General features: G+C 45.1%; 1 protein-coding gene across 12 annotated transcripts in view; it reads right to left on the minus strand.

Annotated features, from left to right (window-relative positions):
• Positions 1 to 19,270, minus strand: part of LOC117211891 — a 193,575-nt gene that overhangs the window by 12,173 nt on the left and 162,132 nt on the right. For 8 of the 12 annotated variants that reach the window (XR_004488368.1, XM_033456188.1, XM_033456182.1 and 5 more), the window contains 17 exons: positions 17,632 to 17,893; positions 16,613 to 16,764; positions 15,169 to 15,278; positions 8,273 to 8,470; positions 6,513 to 6,605; positions 5,969 to 6,205; positions 4,900 to 4,980; positions 4,122 to 4,271; positions 3,563 to 3,583; positions 3,151 to 3,418; positions 2,594 to 2,989; positions 2,353 to 2,493; positions 2,084 to 2,274; positions 1,624 to 1,857; positions 647 to 1,132; positions 250 to 432; positions 59 to 161 (listed from right to left, as the gene is read on the minus strand). Coding sequence is in view for 11 of the 12 variants with exons in the window: in XM_033456188.1 (XP_033312079.1) it covers positions 59 to 161; positions 250 to 432; positions 647 to 1,132; positions 1,624 to 1,857; positions 2,084 to 2,274; positions 2,353 to 2,493; positions 2,594 to 2,989; positions 3,151 to 3,418; positions 3,563 to 3,583; positions 4,122 to 4,271; positions 4,900 to 4,980; positions 5,969 to 6,205; positions 6,513 to 6,605; positions 8,273 to 8,470; positions 15,169 to 15,278; positions 16,613 to 16,764; positions 17,632 to 17,893 (3,306 nt within the window). In the remaining variant the exon portion in view is untranslated. The remainder of the gene's footprint in view (positions 1 to 58; positions 162 to 249; positions 433 to 646; positions 1,133 to 1,623; positions 1,858 to 2,083; positions 2,275 to 2,352; positions 2,494 to 2,593; positions 2,990 to 3,150; positions 3,419 to 3,562; positions 3,584 to 4,121; positions 4,272 to 4,899; positions 4,981 to 5,968; positions 6,206 to 6,512; positions 6,606 to 8,272; positions 8,471 to 15,168; positions 15,279 to 16,612; positions 16,765 to 17,631; positions 17,894 to 19,270) is intronic. The other 4 variants (XM_033456183.1, XM_033456193.1, XM_033456185.1 and 1 more) reach the window with 3 other exon arrangements.

The raw sequence follows: 19,270 nt of genomic DNA on the forward strand, positions 1-19,270 counted from the left end.
ATCTTTCATTAACTTAGAAACTAATTTGTCGTTAAAACGAAGTTGCACGGATGCATACCGCTTCCATCTGGCGCAGTTACGGTTGTTTCCGACAGCATCTTTCTTATCGCTTCGGCTTTCTTCAATCGTTGCTCTTGTTCCTCCGCAGTTAATTCCGGCGTCTGGAACGCGATTGTTTCAACGTTATATCAAAGCATCGATACAGTGGCGTACAAACTTATTTACGTATTTACGTCGTAAATTTGTCACCTGTTCAGGGATATATCTTTCAGGGATCACGATCTTGTTGGGCGTTCCTAGCAGCTGATCGATGGTACTCTCGTTATACTTCAGCTCTTTGTGACTCAAAGTCGATCTTACGACATCCGGCGCGTTGATCCTCGGCCTGAGCGCTCGTTCCATATCAAGATCATCTCTGGCTCTTCCCATTCCCTAGGGAACATCAAAAACGCTTCTATATCGACCGCGCGCTTTACTTCAACGACACACGCAACACGACAAAACGACGCCAAAGAAACGACAAAACGAAGGTATGACAAAAACGGAATCAACAAAGGAAAAGAAAAAGGAAATTAAACGAATGTACGTGAACGAGGAAGGCAACAAGGAGAAATATGAAAACATAAAATACAAAAATAAACGATACCATCTTCGAGAAGGTGTCTTCTAGATCGAGAATGGGTTTGCTACTGGACACGGTATAGTGTCGTCTTTTCTCGCGGGGAATTTGCCTGCGCCTCGGCCCCTCGATCTTTTTCTCCGTCATCTCCTTGATGATCTGTTTCGCCGCCTCGCTCTTGAAAATGGGCGACAATTGCGGCGAGTTCGACGCGTTCACGTTCAACGACGAACCGAACATTCTGTCCTGGCCTTCGAGGTTCGTCGGTGACAACAACTCCGGACTCACCGGCTCCGGGATGCTCTCGTTTCTCAATGGATTCTCGTAGTGTCTGTACGGTGGGTAGTACGGCGGCTGATGATGGTTCGGTTTAATCGGATAATTCTGCTGGCTGGGGCTATAGGACGGACTGGTCGAGTAATTCGGCGAGCTCATAGGCACGTGCGAACTCGAAGCGAGGCTCTCCGTATACGGCGACAGAGTACTGTCCGAGCTTCCATCTTGAGTTTCGAACTGCGTTGATCGGCAAGCAGAATAACGGAGGGTGACGAAGCGAGGGCCGAACAAAATAAGGCATCACGGAGGGGTGAAAGGCGAAACCAACGAAAACAGAGAAAATGAAGAAAATGTATGAAATCATATGTATCCTATACGTAGTTGATGCTGGTACTCTGGTGATACTGTGTTCCGGCGCTGAATGCGAATGTCTCTATCTCAAAATCAGAATGCACAAATATTACGACGAAACAAGTAAAATTTGGTGATTCGCGTTTTGGATTTTGTATGTCAAAAACATCGAAAAATTGCAAGTGGCATGCAAAAAAAAAAAGGGTTTAGTATACATAGATTACATCGTACGAAAACAAAAAATATAATATTAGCACGACGAAAGATTTATCGGGGAAAGGTAACGAGGAATAAATCTTATTAGTTCGTCGGTTAATTGACATATCCGTATCGAAAAAGGCGAATAGGAAGAAGTCGGTAACGCGTGGTTAACTTACCCTGACTTTATTTCGTCTGGCTAGCATGGTTCTCAAAGCGTGCATGCTGTCGCTTCTGGGAGGAGGCACTACCGGAACCTGATGAATCTCGGGCTGCTGTTGCCGCTGTCCGCCGAAACCTCTCGGTAAGGACATGCTTCTTTGGAACTGCACGTCGTCCAAATCCGTCAGCTGGACTGTGCTTTGAGCGTGAATCATCGGCGACTCTTCTACCACCTTTCCCAATTGAGCCTTCTAAGAATAAATCGATCGAAAATAGAGCAAAATAAAATCAAAGCTGCGACATCGTCGATCGTTTGTCAAAGTTACCCGCTACTCAGGCTCGAAATAAACTGACAGAAAGTCTTTCTTTAATCGTTACTTGTACCATGATAAGATATAGAAATATTTTACCACGGCGAATATAAATTATATCGATCGAACGCAGTAAATAGAATCGTAGAAAACTCGAAGAAATTACCTCGAACTTCTGAGAACCTTCTAAATCATCGTCGCACAATCTCTTGGCACCTCCAGGCGCCTGAAGCCCGTTCGTTAATGGAATTCCAATGTTTCCAGTTCTGTCTCCTCGATCTCTTTGTCGTCTTTCCGATTCCCGTTTCACGATTCGCACGGTCTTAATCTCTTGTTTCTCACGGTTGTGGATTAAACCTTGAAAACGTTATTATCGCGAAACATCGATCGCTGTTGTGTTAAGGTCTGTTAGTTTTGCGTTATTGCTTCACTTACCGGCGAACTTGTTGTCCTCGTTTTGTCTGTAATTGTCGTTTAGTAACGTTTCTTCGGCCAAGGGTGGCGGCGGAGGAGGTGGAACGTACTCCGGCGGAGGAATCGTACCATTCGTCAAGTTTTCGTCTTGTCTGTTGTTCTCTGAATCAGTTGAACGTATTATACGATTGATGGACGATGAGAGAAACTTTTGCCAAAAGATAATTCCGTTAGGTTAAGATCATATGTGTTTTGCGCTTACCGTGAATTCTAGACTCCGTGTTGACGTATAACGGAGAAACGTTCGCTTGCATCAGGCTTCCTTTTCCCTGCATTTGATCCTTTAGAAGCTGTTGCTTCAACTGATGTTGTTGAATCTGTTCTCGCAACTGAGGGGAAAGCGAGGAAATATGATTCTGCGGCGACTGAGGGTACGATTGTAGGTTTGCCTGCTGACGATTCGTGGGGGACGAGTCTTTGATCTGTGTCGGTGAACTGAAATGCGGATACGGTCCACCGTTCTGCTTGCCACGAGGCGACGAGGACAGCGCAGGGCTCGATGGCGAATCCAAACCGTGGTCCAGAGTTATCCCAGAATCAAGATCGGTCTCCAACCAAGAGTTTTGCGTTCGTTTCTTTGGTTGGTGCACTTGAGGAGCTGCGTTGGTAACGTAAGAACGAAATCTCATTTACCTCATCTCGCGATATACTTTGGTTCTTATTATTTTCAAACGTAGGCTGTGTCACGCTTTCAACGTTTTTCTAAGTTCAACGTTTCAAACGATCTTCGTACTTCTCGAAAACAACGATTCGGCTTACCAGAAGTAGGTTGCGGTCGAATCTGTTGCACCAGACTGTGTGACTTCTCCGTCAACTGTCTAACTTGAATGCTCAATTCCTTTCGTTGTCTCTGTAGATCCCCGACCAATTGTTGAACTCTTCTCAATTCTGCTTCGAGAGGGCCAGTCGTGGCCGAAGTGTCTCTGGTCATATTTCCTGCATACCTCCTCGATGCTTGCAGCTTCTGTCGCAGCACCACCAGGTCTTGTTCCAATCTCGCATTTTCCGCGACCGTTTCCTCGAGTTTCTGAAAGGCAAAGATACGGGAAGATTATTCGTTGCCTTTACAGGAACAGAGTTAAGAAGCTAAAAGTTTCGTCGAGAACGAAAATGCGAACAGAACGGTCAACGAAACGGAAATCTATCTATTTCTGTGTTTTGATCGATTTACCTGGAAGAATACCGGCTTTACCTGGAAACAACGAATCGACGATTAAATCAGGCAAATCAGTTCCTTGGAGAACGAAGCGCGCGATGCGTGCTCCCTATTCCTCTACTTCTACATAGTAAAAGACCAGCGTCCAATTCGTCGGACTTTCTTCGAAAATGCGAAACGGAGAAACCCCGATTACTTTTCGCGGGGCGGAAACCACGAGCAACTTCCCGTTCTCCGAAGAATAGATCGCCGGAATTTATTCCGGCGAAAGAAAACTTCCCGATTGAATCCGCCACCTCCGTCGTCGAATGGAAATTCGCATAAAACCGATTAAAGTTTCGCCGTGCGTGGGAATCTGCCGAAACTATTCGCGATCAAGTAGCGTCTGTCGTTGAAACTTAAAAATTGTTCCCGATAGCAACTTTTTTGTTTCCCGAACGGACGAATCAGGACGGCGGCGTCTATTTTACGTTAAACTTTTTCTCCGTTAATTTTCCTTCCTTCTAGCCTGATGTTCGCTGATCGAGGACAAACCGCGATTCCAAGAGCCTACAGAACGCTTTAAAGTTCGTACCTTGGAGTTGTGTGCCAGCAACACTCTCACTCTGCTCAGCTCTTTTTCCAGAAGGAGCTGCTGCTTTCTGTATCTCTCTGCTTCCACCAAATTGCTCCTGCTGCCCTGCAGTTTATGTCGGAGACCACCTAGAGCTTTTTCCAGAATCTCCTGTAATCGAAATCGAGAAGGTTCAATACGCTGGAAAACTGATTTGGCCCGACCGACTCGAAGATAATAACTGCTGGAAAGCCACCAGATAGCAGGATAAAAATAATTCATCGGTGGAATTCGATTTTACGAAATATTTGGTAAAATTGGTCAATTTTTCAAAATATAAATTTTCAATTTCTTCGTATCCCAAAAGAAATGACTTTTTCATCTTCCAGATATCGCCGTTGACAGATGTATCTAAATATTTTTATACCAACATTCTTACGTAGCGCTTCTTTTCTCACTCTACGATCAAATCTCTCTCGGATCTGGACATGGCGGATAATTTACAATTTTTGTACGATTCTGCGTCGGATAATCTGTTCCCGCGATTCCACTGTTAAACGCAACACGCGTTCACTGTACGCTGTACGTTCACCGTCACACGATGCGCGCTATGGCTTCAATTCGAACGGTATATCGCGTCTGATATGTACAACGCTCGTCGGACACGTTCCGTCCACGACGATTCGAAAACGCGAAAGAACGATCTGTCAAAGAATAGTTTGAAAACGAATGGAAGAAAGGAAAGCGGAGAAGGTCGGGCGCGTTTTCACGGTAGAAGATCGGAGATCGCGTTACTCGCCTTGTCTTGCTGAAGACTGTGAAGCGTTCCGGATTCCTCCTGAAGCAGGCGATCCAGTTTGTAGAGCTGCTGCACCTTGGCCTACGACACAGAAGCGACGTGGTGAGTTAACCTTGAAGTTTTGCTTTCCAGTCGAGCGACCAAGGAGTCGCGTTTCAACCGGAATTACCATTCCGCTACAATGAGCTATGGCCACACCGTGTCGTAATCGCGGATCGTCGAGAAGGAAAGACACGAGAAAAACGCACGCCTGCGTACCTACGTATAATCGCGATTTTTAACGTAACGTCTCATCGCACGCAGCCAACTGCGTGCAACAAACGTTAACTGTATTCGATGTCGGGTTCGTAATTTTCCCGCGCGTTTTTTCAACCCACGTCGTCTCCTGCTTTACCTCTCTGATTTTCACGTTGGTATTATGCACCGTTATGGGACTTGGCGGTGTGTAATTCGTATTTATCGCGACGTTTTCTCTCGTAACGCAATTTGAGCAAAATGCACGCGCGCGTCCGTTACGGAATGCTTGGAAAGCAAGTATTTATTACGCCGTGCGGATACAAAGGGGCGAATAATTCTCGATATACTTCTAACGAAACCTCCTGTTTCTGTCGATCTTCCACTGCTCTCTTGCCCCGGCTAAACTCAACCGTTCCTTTCGACGTTTCAGCTATTTTCTCCAGAGAGCAAATTTTCCCACAACACCGAGACGCCGTTTCTTTCGTGCTATTTGTTACGAAGCGGGAAACACGGTTAGCAATGCGAGCTAGGCGAAGGAAATGCGGGATCTCGTCGTCGGGTGATTGCGTTCTTCTTCACCGAGCGTAAGCTAGGGTTGCGATAGACGCGAGGCGTTGACTCAAGTATTTTTGCACGCCAAGGTCCTCGTGACGCTTTATGGAACCTTATATTTTCAAGTTTAGAACGTTACTTTCCATGTCTCAGTTATTAAATTAAGCGCGAACAGCATTTCGCGTGAACAGATTCTCGCTTCACCGATACTTTGGCTAACTGAATTAAACGACTGTTATACGCGTACCGTGTCATCTAAACAATCGAGGGAAATCGATACCTGTAATTGTCCGTGATCGGGACTTAATCGGTCCCAATCTCTACGTTCCTCGGCGAGCAAACGTTGCTCCTGCACCTTCTGATTGAATTCCAGACGATGATCCCTCGAATTGTCGTGTGCTAGGTCGTGTCGAGAACCCGAGAAGATGTTGGTCCCATTGGCAGTGTTGCGATTGTAGAGGGAGCCCAACTTCACCATGTTGTCCACGAGGTTCACTAGCGGCTTGCCCTTCTCGTACTTTGTGACAAAATATACGAGACCCATTGAATTTACGAGCTTCGATCGCCTTGCTTCCAAGTTTCTCAATTAGCTCAGGTTACGCTCGAAAAACTCGGCCCTCGACGACTCGAACGGAATAATCAAGCACCAGAGAACCGGCCGGAGAACGAATTTCGTTTTGTTAATTTATCGCGCAACTTGCGTCTTTCGAATAGAAATATTCAGCGAATCTTAGTCGGATCGGCTCGTTACCGATGATAAAAATTCACGAGTTTTCGCTTGGCCAATAGAGATACCGGGGGAAAAAGTGGAAAGCGAGTTTTACCTGCTTTTCGAGATCCATCAGATGCTTCTTTAGTTCCTCGAGTTTCTGAAGGTTCTCCAATCGTCGCGGAGTATCGAGCTCTGCCAATCTAGCCTGCGGGTCACAGAAGAATGCCACTTTAAATGTGACACCTGGCAAATTTCCACGCTTCACAGTGTCTATGGGTCTTTTCGCCTAATGGTGCACGCTCGTGTCTTGCGGACAGCGCATTCTGTTTTGCTGACGCAGTCGCGATATTTGATCAACAATGCGAGGAAGGCCGACACTCTGTTCGCAATCACTCGTGTAATTAGTACTTTACTCGAAGAAACGTTCGCATGTTTTCATTATTTTACGAAAAACTTTGACCCTGTTTCCTTGCGATCCGAGAAGAAAGGTTCGAAAATCAAAGAAGGAACGTAAACGCATCGAAAAAGCGCAAGGGCTTGCAAAATCAAAACCGAAAAGTCGCGAGAGAAAAAACGACAGAGAATATCGGTATGTTTGCAGAATGATACACAAGCTCGCGTAATCTGTAGACGATCAAAGGAGACGTTTAGAACAGAACCTGCGAAACGTATGTTCGCACACTCCGCGCAACACACGGATAAATTTACTTTCACCGAGTGCGCCATGCTAAACCCACGAAACACGGACTATGCTACGGCGTATGCTAAACTTGAACGTAAACTAGCACGACGCGACGTGGAGATCGGAAACACGTTTCAGCTTCACTGCGCGTCTCTTCAAATTTACCTAACATTCCCAACGCGTAGCATCGTCAACAAAGAGGCAACAGCGAAAAAAAACGGGATGACACGAGAGTTTGAGCGCGTTCAAACTTTTAATACGCCCCAAGGGCGTGAGAATCGCGAAAAAGGAAACGGTCGAGTCGTTCGTCAGGGTCAGCGCGGAAACGTAATACGATTTCTGGCGGGCAACCAATACACCAACGACGTTCTCGATGCGAGGTGAACGGCGAACGTCAGAGAGGAGAGGTTGGCGGACGTTCTGCGTCCGAAAACGCGATCTACGCGGAAAGAGACCATTTATCAAAGTACACGAGTACAAAGTAGACGAGAACGCGGGAGAACGCGCGAGAAGGCAAAATTTCATACGACATTCTAGACATCGACTATTCGCGTTGAGAAGGCACGCTAAAAGACGAGACACACGCCACAGCGGAGAACAAAGCCTCGTCGGAATTTTTTTCTCGAAGAAAGTTCCAATCCTAATGACGTTCTCTCGAAACGTGTCCTTGAAACCGGTTCTTCGCCATGCTCCGCGGCATTTTTCGCGCGTACAACAGGATTCTCGATCGCGACCATCTATCGGATGGTCCTCGTGAAAACATCCGTCTCCGTTTCAATCGTCGAGAATCTCCAAAAACTTTTCGGGAAGTTTCTCCCGAATGCTTCTAAATTCTTGTAAAAAATCCTTGGTAAAATCGAAACTCGACGAGTACGACGCATGAAAAATTGTTTGAAATAACGAGAATCGTTTGCGAGAATGTTGTTCAAATCGCAGGAGCTTCTTCTGTCGGTTTATTTTTCTTATTGTATTACCGAATTCTGATTTTATCGCGTAACGACTAAGATCTCCTTCTGTGAGAACAATTTTTCTCGAAAGCGGTTCTTGGTTACGGAGGGAAGCCTATCGCGACGTCGAAGAGAGAAAAATGACACCAGCCACGACGCCACCGGTCGACGCAGGCTCCATTGTTCCCAGTCGCAGCTGCTACCGTTGGCCCAACGATTCTGTTTCTGAAAATGTCTTCGGACCTGTGCCTCGATCTCCATGTGACAATTCTCCATCGCTTTGTAGATGGTGGCGTTCTGCCGGCGTAGCTGGATCAGCAGGAGCACCAACTCCTCGTGGGTCCTGCCGAGGAGTTCGCCGGCGGATACGCGAACCAGTCCCTGGGTTGCGGCTTGCGGCAGCTTGCGGCCGCCCTCTGCTCGCTGGGAGCTGACGTTGCTCTGTCGAGTCATGCAATCTTTCGTTAGCGATCGCGCGTACGCAAACACCGGCCTCCGGCCTCCCCTCGCGGCGAACTTGGTTCGTTGGCGAACAATTCGGTGTGAACGCGAAAACCTTGAATCTAGCGTTGTTACCGCCGTTCCCTCGGCGGCCCGTCTCGACCAAGAAGATCGATCGAGCTCTGAAAACGCTACGCTCTACGTGCAATCTGCAGTTTACGGTGATCCGATGGAAATCTATGCCGACTAACTTGTCGCGTATGTTGTGACAAGGTGATGGAAACTCGAAAGTTTGCTTGTACAGAGGCGAGCAGGTTATTAGGCTTAGCGAGTTTTTACTGGAAAGCTTATTTCGTTTAATGCCGCTTCTCTTACGATTTCAACCGACCAGTACGGAAATAACCTATAACGAGAAAACGTTCGAGTACGAAGAATATCGTTTAGCTTTACAACGAAATAGGAAATCTCTACGTTGAAAATAATTGATCGATATATGAATTTGATAAACGATACTCGTGCGTTTTTCGCGTCGTGAACACGCGGATCGCGAAGTAGTAAATAACATACTTGTGCTGGAAACGAACAAAATTGCAGAAACGGTAAATCAAGCCTAATAATAATTGACACACCTCTGTAAATTGGCGAGATGATCGAAAGTAGGATTTTCAGGTGAAAATCGAAAGCGAAAGATGTGTACGCGTGTTATAACGGATTATTCGAAACAAACATCGTTATTAGTGCGTTCGAACAAAGTTTTACCGAATGCCATCGTGTTCGCGCGTATTTGCGCGTGGCACGATGTTTTTCCGTTGAATTTGACACCGAATTATTTCACCGTGTAAAATCGAAACGTATAAACGCCAAGTCGAAAGAATCGTTTGGCCTTTACGTTTACGATGCGTGATTAAGAAGCGTTTTGGTATGATTGGCATGGAAAGAATGAAAAAGAATAAAAAAAACGTATAAAATATCAGACGTTGAACAAGGCCGTTCCGTCGATCGAATGCTGCGTGCAAGAAATAAAATTATACAAAAATTGTTTGATATCGTAAATCATAAACTAAACGGTACTCGGTTGATATTGAAACGAAGAACGACATCGGAGAACCTAAGCTTCAAAAATCCACGCGTCTTACTAAAATCTACGAATTTATTCTACGAATCTATCGATATCTACCAACTAAAACGCGATGGCTGTATACGTAAAGTTGTCGCATCAATATTTACGAACTACAGATACAAACGATAAATAACCAATTACGTTATTACAGTTTCCATAATTAACGAGTAACGGTCAATCGGTTGCCGGCGCTTCTTACAGTATCGGTATCGATCACAGGCTTAAATAGTCCACGACGATATCCAACCTCTATCTTTGCACGAAAGCGACGTCCCTTGTGCGCGAAATCGCAAGAACAACGATATCCCTACAAAAGACTATAACAAATCGCTTAAAAACGTTCGACATTGATCTATTCGATCAAATTGCAAAGAAAATGTGGCGGAAAGTCAAAATCTCGGGTCGTCGAAAGCGCTGCGACCCTGTTCCAAATCATCTAACGCGAATCACACCACGACAAAGCTTACATCACTTACGCAAACTGCGTCGGCAGACGTAGATCCTCAACCTTCGACCTGTCTCATCTCCGTTTAAATCGATCTGCGTAGAACCAGTGGAAGACCGCGTTTCGCCGATTCTACGAACGATTCTCGTCCCTGTTTCAAGAGGTCCTGGTCGCAGGTTCCATGGGAAAATCGCGTCTCTTTCCTATGGAAACCGTGGTGGAACGAAGCTTAGGAGCGCGGAAAGTAACTACGTTGTCGGAGAAGCTTCGTATCGACGGGCGTACATCGCGAACACACGAAACCAGCACAATGGAGAGTAGCGAGAGCGTGGCGAAGGTAGAAGGAAGACTTTGGAAGACTGGCGTCATGCCCGGTCTGATCGACTCGCCTGTTCACCGACTCCTACAGTACCCGGCATGCACCGTGGTTCCTTGCTCGGCTTGTCGAGCTATCGTTTTGTATGTTTTGCCTGAGATCTGGCTGGCTTCGCCTCGACCACGCGAGCCCATGTCCCTCGGTTAAGGCAGCCTTTATAACCGAGATCTGATTATAATGTTCCGCTTAAATGCCGGCTCTTTGCGCGATCCTGCCAACCGTTTCTGCGCAATTTTTTCCTCTTTGTTGTTGCTGTTTTCGAATCGTTTCGTTTATCTCGTTGCTGGATAATGAGAGATAAATGATCGAACTTTGTGTTTGTCGAAATAATTGCAAGATCGTGTTATCGAACCTCTTAAAATAGTTCTACCGAAATACAATACCAGAAGCATCAGAGTATGGTTACAAGTAATTCGGTGGAGCTGGTAGAAATCTTGTTGCAAGATATTCTTTGAATTCGTTTGTTCGATTTAAAGGTGCGGATAGCTATTATAACGATAGAGGTGTGTTCCAAGGTCGTTAAAGTTTCGCCAACCGAGCCTAGATACACGGACAAAATAAACTACTGGCGTATCCGTTCTGGTGGTATCTGTATTTAGAAATTTGAAGATAGTGGATGTTCAAATTCGCGTTCGCAAAATTTCTTAAAAGACTGTACGTCCTATCAAACTTAACGTATATATGCCGATACCTACTTCAATTATTTCAGCCACCATTGTTGCTCGCGCAGAGTATTCGTATTTTTCCCAACTATCTCCAAGTGCCCGGATGCGCAAAGAACCTTTAAAACTTCTTTCCGCGATTACACACACGCGGTGTACTGCAAACCGTTCCAAAGGCAACCGAGATTTTCGATTTGCCCTAAGAAACTCGAAAATTCCTCGACTTTCAAACCTTCGGAGCCATCGAGATTAAGACCTTCTAGAGACCCGAGACTTTTAAGTTTCCAGAGTTGTGCGAGCTTTTAACGGTTCAGAGAATCTTCTTTGGCTGATATCGCCGTTCTCCAGTGTCCTCGCTTTCGGAACGATCTTATTTCGACGTAACGGCTACTTTTGCCGGGAAACTCGCGGAAACTTCCATTTTAAGAAACGCGAACTCCGCTTCCTTTTATCCTTATGGATAAAAACTGTTTAAATACAACGTTGATAATCGCGTTTATCGAAATTATTTATACGTTTGTATTCTCTTCCTGTATATTTCTCGTATCCTCTGTATAAAGTTGCTAGAATTTACATAGCCTTTTAACGAAATAGCACTGAACGGAGTTTCAAAAGTAAAGCAAACATCAATACGCTCGCTATTCCAGATTCATGGCAAATATTCTCGAAATCGCGTTAATAGCGAATCGAAAGCAAAGAAAGGCTGTAATCTTCAAATTAGCGGACTTAATTAAGCTCGAACCTCCTCGAGAGTCCTCTCCATCGTATCGCTCAAGAGGAGGATCGAAACAAGGAAACTCCGCGAGATATGTAACCAACGATATAACGCTTGTCCCAACGCTCTATTCGAGTTGCCTCGATTGTGGAGGCAGCTTAAAGTCCGTCCGCAGTCCCCTGGCACGGTGCCCTTGCTGACCACCGCTGACCGTATGCAGGATCGACCCTGGCCCTCGGTTTTCTTAATCCTCTTTCCCACTCATCCCTTTGGTCTGCTCTCGCCGTTCCTCCTCCTCTTCATCGTCGTCGTCGCCGTCTTCTTCTTCTTCTTCTTCTTCTCTTTCTCCTTTTCCTTCTCCTTCTTCTTCTTCTCTTTCTCCTTTTCCTTCTCCTTCTTCTTCTCCTTGAATATTTTTCATCCTTTTCTCTTCGCCGGAGACTAGTGTACCACCGTTTCAATCACTCTGTTCCTTTGCATGGAAGTAACGACAGCGAGAGAACGACACTCGCGTCGCTACTTTGTCGCTAGTCTGTGTCCTGCAGCCTCCAAATAAAGAGACGATTCGAAGGAGCTGGCACTCGATTTTCTGTACGCTTCGATTCGTATTTTCAAACGCGACAGAATATTCTAGAATTCCTTCGACACACGCGAAACAGCTTCACGTTGAAAGTCTCGTGTAACGTATAAAAGTAAGAAATATGCGTTTTCACGCGGAGTAAGTTACAGATACGGTATTATTTTTTCTCGATTGGAAAGAAAGACGAGAAGACTAGATAGACGTCCGAAGTTTCTAATTCTCTATCTACGAAGTGCCCGATTCTTCGCGTAAATTTCACGGGACGACAAATGCAATTAATTTCGATAGGATTTCAAATTCACGCTTGCCATATTTCGCTGCGAAGTTTCAAAATTGATGCGTTCGGTATTTGTGAACGGTTAAAGACTGCGAGGCAAAGCCAGACAATAACAAGTTGAAGCATATCTTTGTTACGCAAGATACTTGTGACAAAAGGTCAGGCAATGCCGATTGTTCCGAATACTAACGTCGGTCAGTAAAGAAAGCCGACAAAACGACAACGACTTGCGTAATACGTATGTGCTAAGCGGAAGATCGCAGAATCGCAAAACGGCAAATTTCCGATAGAATGGAAGCGGAATCGAGGATAAAAGATCATTTCGTAGATCGACCGAACGCGAACGGTTGCTTCTTGCAGGAGGAATTAGTATGATCTCGAAGGTGTGCTTTCTTGAAACGGGTCTGCGTTACCTTATGTCTTGCAACGTTATCATAATCGTTATTATTATAGCAGGATTTCAAAGAAGCAACTTCTGGTATGAGGTACAAAGATCTATGGTAGCTACGGATTAGCAGAAACCTTGTGATAGACCCGGGAACTGTAATCGATGAAATTATCTTTCGATCGTACGACGGAGATGTCGTTCGAATTGCGCCGATTAAAGTAATCTCTCGCGAAGGCAATCGATCGAGGAAACGTACAGTTGGGAAAGTTTGACGAAGTCTATAACGGTTCTAGCGTAGAAAAGATACGTAATATTTTACCGCGGAGTCTGCGATGGGAAATTGGCGATAGTATTAAGGCATTAATTGCAGCCGACGAAATTTCTAGGAGCGAACGCCGCGTAGTCAGCAGGAATGCCAACGACACGTACGCGATAAAACAACTCCGCGTTGCTGCTGCTGCCGCTCGCGTATGCTAATGAATTTCTGGGACAAGCAGGCTGCGCTAATGAAAATGCTTGTAAACTCTGCATCAAACGGACGCGGTTCGATCGTTCTTTCTTTGTGGTGGTTGGATACCGGCCCGTTTACACCGTGTAGAACCAGTAGAGTTGGATTTCTAGCCCAAAGGGAAGCGTACGCGTACATTCGCGAGTTTCAATGGCTTTCAGCGGTTCCTTCGGGCGCGCCGGTTGTCCTTTTCCATAATGGATATCGCTCCCTCTGGACTGTTCCGTTCCGAACACTTTCCACACGTCGAACTTGCGCTCTCCACTCCCCGGATCTGCTCGATCAGACGTTTTTCCTGACACGAGATATCGAAAGAAAACTTTGATCCGCTGTCTTTCATGGGAGGTATCTCTTCTCGTAGTACCAGTATCGTCGCTAACTTTTCCGATATGGAGTCACAATGACCCTCGATCGGAAGCATTAGCTTCGAATCGGTTTTTTCGAAACCGATATGCGAGTTTACCACGAGTCTAGGTGGTAGTACGTTTTACCAGACCTTTGTAAGTACCTTTGTAAGTTTCCAATTGCTCTAATTGCAAAGAGTGGTTTTCCGGTATTTGCGTATCGCTAATCGTCGAAGCGAATGTAACGTGTAAACGTCAGAAAAGTATAGGAAATGTAACAGAGTGTCCATTCAATTTTCCTGAGCTACCGAGTATGGGTTCAAAGACAAAACAGCGCTGCTAAATCTATTTACCAAATCTTGAAATTGGAAACGCAGAAACAATTAAGATATTATCGTCCTACCTGTAATCGAAGGAATCTAATTAACTAATTGCTCATGATCTTGGAGAGATAGCGTGCCTACCGAATCGAGTAAGTATCAGCTACAGAGTGTAGTGCTCCAAGGATCATCGATTCACGTGTCTCTTAACGACCTAGTCGACCAACCAAAGGCGATAACGCGACAGGCCACGGCCACGCGTAAAGCGAAACTTTAACACGACCAGCGTATCGTGACGCTTGATAACAAGCGTTTCGTTGTAAACCGCGGCTCTACGTTCTCATATTTTACGCCTTAGCGGACAACCTGTGTAGGTGGTGGTTCCTAAACGATCTACGATTAGCGCGCCAGAATCTACCGGAGGTTATTAGGACGATAAACGTTAAACGAATTGAAATCGTCGAGTTTCTAAGCAAGAACGAATTGCACTTGCAACTGGTTGAGCGCCGATCATCTCGAGCGTTGCCGCCAGGTGCGATAACCCTGAGAACCGAAACGCGTTCGCGATTAATTGTATCGGCGTGGCGTAGGCGCTGCGAAATCGTCGGCTCGCCCTAGGCAACGTTTTAATTAATCCAACTAGTGGAATTTGCATGCTAGGACGATAATGCGGACTACTGCACGCTCGCGGGACAGAGCTCGAACAAACCGTATACGTGCTTGCTTGCTTGTCGCGTGACACTAATGGTGTGTACGTACGCGTGAAATATAAAGAAACGGAGTTGCAATTACGCAGTGGGAAGAGGAGAGCGGTAAACAGAAAAGGAGGGGAAGGAGGAGAGTGTGAAAAAAGCGGCTAATCAGTCGAAGCCGTGTCGTTACGTTAGATTCCTTTCTCTTTCCATGCTTCGCCATGCCAATCAACTCGAAGGTTTCGCTTGCGCCAAACTGTCTTTCACTCACCCTTTTGTGCAGCAACTCGTTGCACTCCCATACGCGTTGATTCTGCCTACCAGCCGTGCCCCCGCCGCGGTCCACCTCTCGGCCGATCGGACTCACCATTTTCCTCTCGACTGTGAGCAAATGAAAGGAGTTTGCGAGCTTATTTTTACTCCTCTTGGATTTAAATCTAGAAGTCTTCTATATCGTCGCTAGTAATTTTCCAACAAGGAAAATATACATACGGTCGAACAAGTGCTCGTGGGAATATCGACGATAAGAGAGACTGGCTTTCCCTTTAATCGTACGAGAAAAAGCATCGTTTCATATGCTTCCCGAGCTGGCCAGATAAAAACGCACAAAGCGGCGGTTAATATTCGCGATACCGGCCCAGACAAGAATTTGGTACGAGCTAAATATTGACTCGATATCGCTTAACCACTGTTCGGACTCGAGCATCGGCTATTCTCGCTAATGTTTGTTCGATAATGTATTTGCCTGGATGTTAACCACGATATTACGCTAGGTATTACAACGTATCCGACGTGCTCCACACGCGCACACATGAAAATCATTTTCCGCAAATTTCTATCTAGCGCGGTGGTTATCTTCGCTTTCGCAAAAGAGCATGACGAATAATTTGTATCGTACATTTGTCGTTTTTAATTCCGTCTTTATGCTTTCTGGATCTTCCACGTAGAAGATCAAATAAAATTCTTTCCCCGCCATATCTGCGGATAAAAGAAGATATAGAGAAGTGGGGCGAAAGGTTAAGCCTGTTCCTCGCGGGTCGCTTATAACGGCAGTCTCTTTAATTCTCCGGACGAATATCTCGCAGCTGGTAAGCATGGAAGAAAGTTAGTGTCTAGCCGGCCGCCCGAGCGCACCTTCGAACAATTAATCTTAACAGCACGGTAAACCTCCATCGCCAAAACCGCGTTCTTTTCGGAGAGCTTGCAAGCTTCTTGCTCGCTTTCCGATATGAATTCTTCGAAACCGCGACTCGATCGTGCGCCTGCTGCTTCTTTCGAAGTTCCAGATCGGTTTATTCCCCGTTTGGAATCGAACGACGATTGCGTCCTTTCAACAGGACTCGAATGAATTGAATTTAACGTGGAACGATATTCGTGAAGCGGAACGAATGGGGTGGGGCAAATTTATCGAAAAGCGCGAACGAAGTTGGCTAAAGTTTCGCTGGGCGTGACAAGTGTTCGAGACGATTTAGAACAGATTCAACGAGTACTCGTGTTTAAACGAGTTGGAGAAATGTGCCGAGACAGTGGTAGAAACGTATACGATAGTTTAAAGAGGTATTAGTACTCGAAGGTCGAAGAATTTAGTCGGAGATACATGGAAAATTACAAGATATCGAGTAATCGGAGAATCGGAAAAGTCGAGCGAATGAAAGAAATCTCAAAATCGAATGAATAGAATGGCGAATGCTTGACGTACAAACGCATATTCTTACTTGGACTATGAACTCGTATATCGCTGTCGCTAGGGCTGGAAACTCTATGGTCGTTCAAGGAAACGACCCTCAAAGCCGGACTCATCAACCGTTGAGTAGCGTGGCCGCTGGGAGATGTTAATCTTATGTCCTTTCCGTCGTTGTTATTCAACCTGCAATTTTGAAATTGAAAATTGAATATTAAGTCATCGTTTTGTCTTATTCGTAATCTCTCATTACCGCTACATTTCTCTGATCATTAAAGTTCCTCTTTCCTTATTTCCAATTAATCTACTCGTACTTTGCGTACGATTCACGTTAACGTCGTATACATTGTATTTGGTATCGTAACTGCGTAATGATTAATAACCGAATATACGAGGACATGATACAACGAAGATAATAACGTAGACGAAATATCAGGAATGCGACAGAAGCGAATCTTATTCTCGATTAAATTACACGCTGCTTTTACTTGTAAACATTACGGTAAATAAAAAATTGGTTCACGCGTCGATTCTCGAGCCATCGAAAAATGTTTGCCGGACGAATCGGTCGGGATAGTTTTAAGAACGAACGTAACCAGAGGAGAATTGGCTGCGCGCATCGTTCCAAAGCATACGCTAGTTGCACGCGCATACTTCTTACGGCGCGGCGTGAAACAGCCGAGAAAAATGTGTCACCGAGGAAATTCCCATACCGACTTTGTGCTTTTCGCCAAGAATCTCGACCTCGTTGATCGCGAGTAGTATTCACGCCACAATCTTCGCGTTCGCGGAATGTTTTGCGCAAAAAAATTCTTCTACAACGCGAAGACAACGTAAGAGCGTTTCTCATCTTTCTATTTCATCTTTGAACAGTAATCTACGTTATTTCTAAGTTTACGTCATATCGTATTAACATCAACTTTATCTATTATTTTTCTAGCACGTTTATGTCTTCGAATCCCCGTGTAATTTTCCTTTTCGCTTTTCTCCTATCCGGTCTTTCGATTCGAACGTTTCGACAAATATATCGGAATATCGAAACATCGTACTCACATGGCAGATCCGGTTCCAATGTCGCCGCTGCTGGCGGCACGCAATAATTGCGAGTTAGTCATATCGTTTTCCGATTGTCTGATCGATTGAGGAGTGGATTGATGAAGCGGCAAGGGTTGTCTGTGCGTGGCGTTACTCCTCGGCAGTGGAAGAGTAGAGACGGTCGCCGGTGGTTGCGTTTGCGTTCTTTGTGCTAGTTGCGAAGTGCTGACAGCTCTCGGCGGAAGTGGATCCCTTCCTATCACCGATCCAGAGCCGGAAGCTGCGAATAAAATATTGCTCCTGATAAAACGTCGACCTCTTTTTCTGGATATTTCGGGCGAAACTACATGGTAAATTTCATTTTATCCAACAAGTATAGAGATATGCACTCGTATTTGTGAATTTCGATGCGGCACGAGTCGAAAGCCACTTTATTGAAAATTAAACTAGCGCTATATAACGAATACGAAAGTGAGGAAATATTGGCAAACTCGCGTAAATATAAACGTATTATATATATAACTAAAATCGCAGTTTTAAAACGTTTTGAAAAGATTTTTCTCGAATAATCTTGTTTAGACGAACGATAGGTAGGATAAATCGTATGGTTTTTGATCGTTTTAAGGAAACCTATACACGATATTCGTCGTCAAAGGAAATAAATAGTCGAGCAGAGTACAATAGTTAATATACAATAGCACCGCTTTCTTCGTAACGATAGCTACGAGCAATGCCACGTACAATGACGCTTTCGATATTTACGATCGAAATGGCACGCTGGGTTCGCAGCAGCCAATCTTCTTTATTCCTCGGAAAAAGCGACGTAATCGCGAAACTTTCACCGTAAGAATTTCCTGTCCGCACTTTACGCTCATCGTCATCGCTTATTCATCAAGCTACGCTTCGTCGTGAACGTTCGTCTATATTCAATAACTCTATAGAGTCGCAGCACGGATATTTGCAGGTTCCCAGGAATATCGATTCGCAACTAAGAGATACTGTAATTGTACAATCACTTTTCTCAACATTTGAAAGCGTTATTTCCTCTATTGGTCCAAGCTTAAAGTTACGACTTTATTAAGTTTCAAATTCCTCAACGACTTTAATGCGAAAACAACATCGAGTAATTAACGGTAGAGCGATAGACCGAGTGTACTGGCTAAATGCAATTTGGCAAAGTCTAATCGTTTCACGAAGCTCGATCAGCTTTCGTACGTGCTTGGAACAGTTGCACGCATCGCGAATTTTGGACCTGGCTTCGGCTTGTAGTTTCAATTACACGGTTCTAATAATTGGAGAGGCGGCGGACGATCGAGAGGGGATCGTGTCGATCTCTGTTTTGGCCGATTTTCTAAAGCAAACGATTCATCGTGAATGGCTACGGCGAAGCGCATCTGCGCGAGCACAATGGGCCAGCAGCTGCGTTGACTAATCGAGAAACATGAATCGCGAAACTTGTGTTTGCGCTTCTTGATATCATTCAGGGCAGAATATGTTCAAGGGACGAAGATAAGTAACTTCTGGCGTACACTGTACACTGTACACGCTTTAAAAACCGGATAAAGAAAGCTAGTGTAGCATTCTACATTTCGTTTCATTCTAGATTTCGTTTCTCGATGTAAAGTGATACCTTATTTGAATAAGCTGATCTAGCCTT

This window comes from Bombus bifarius, unplaced genomic scaffold (assembly GCF_011952205.1).
Source record: "Bombus bifarius isolate JDL3187 unplaced genomic scaffold, Bbif_JDL3187 scf7180000008263, whole genome shotgun sequence".
NCBI lineage: Eukaryota > Metazoa > Arthropoda > Insecta > Hymenoptera > Apidae > Bombus > Bombus bifarius.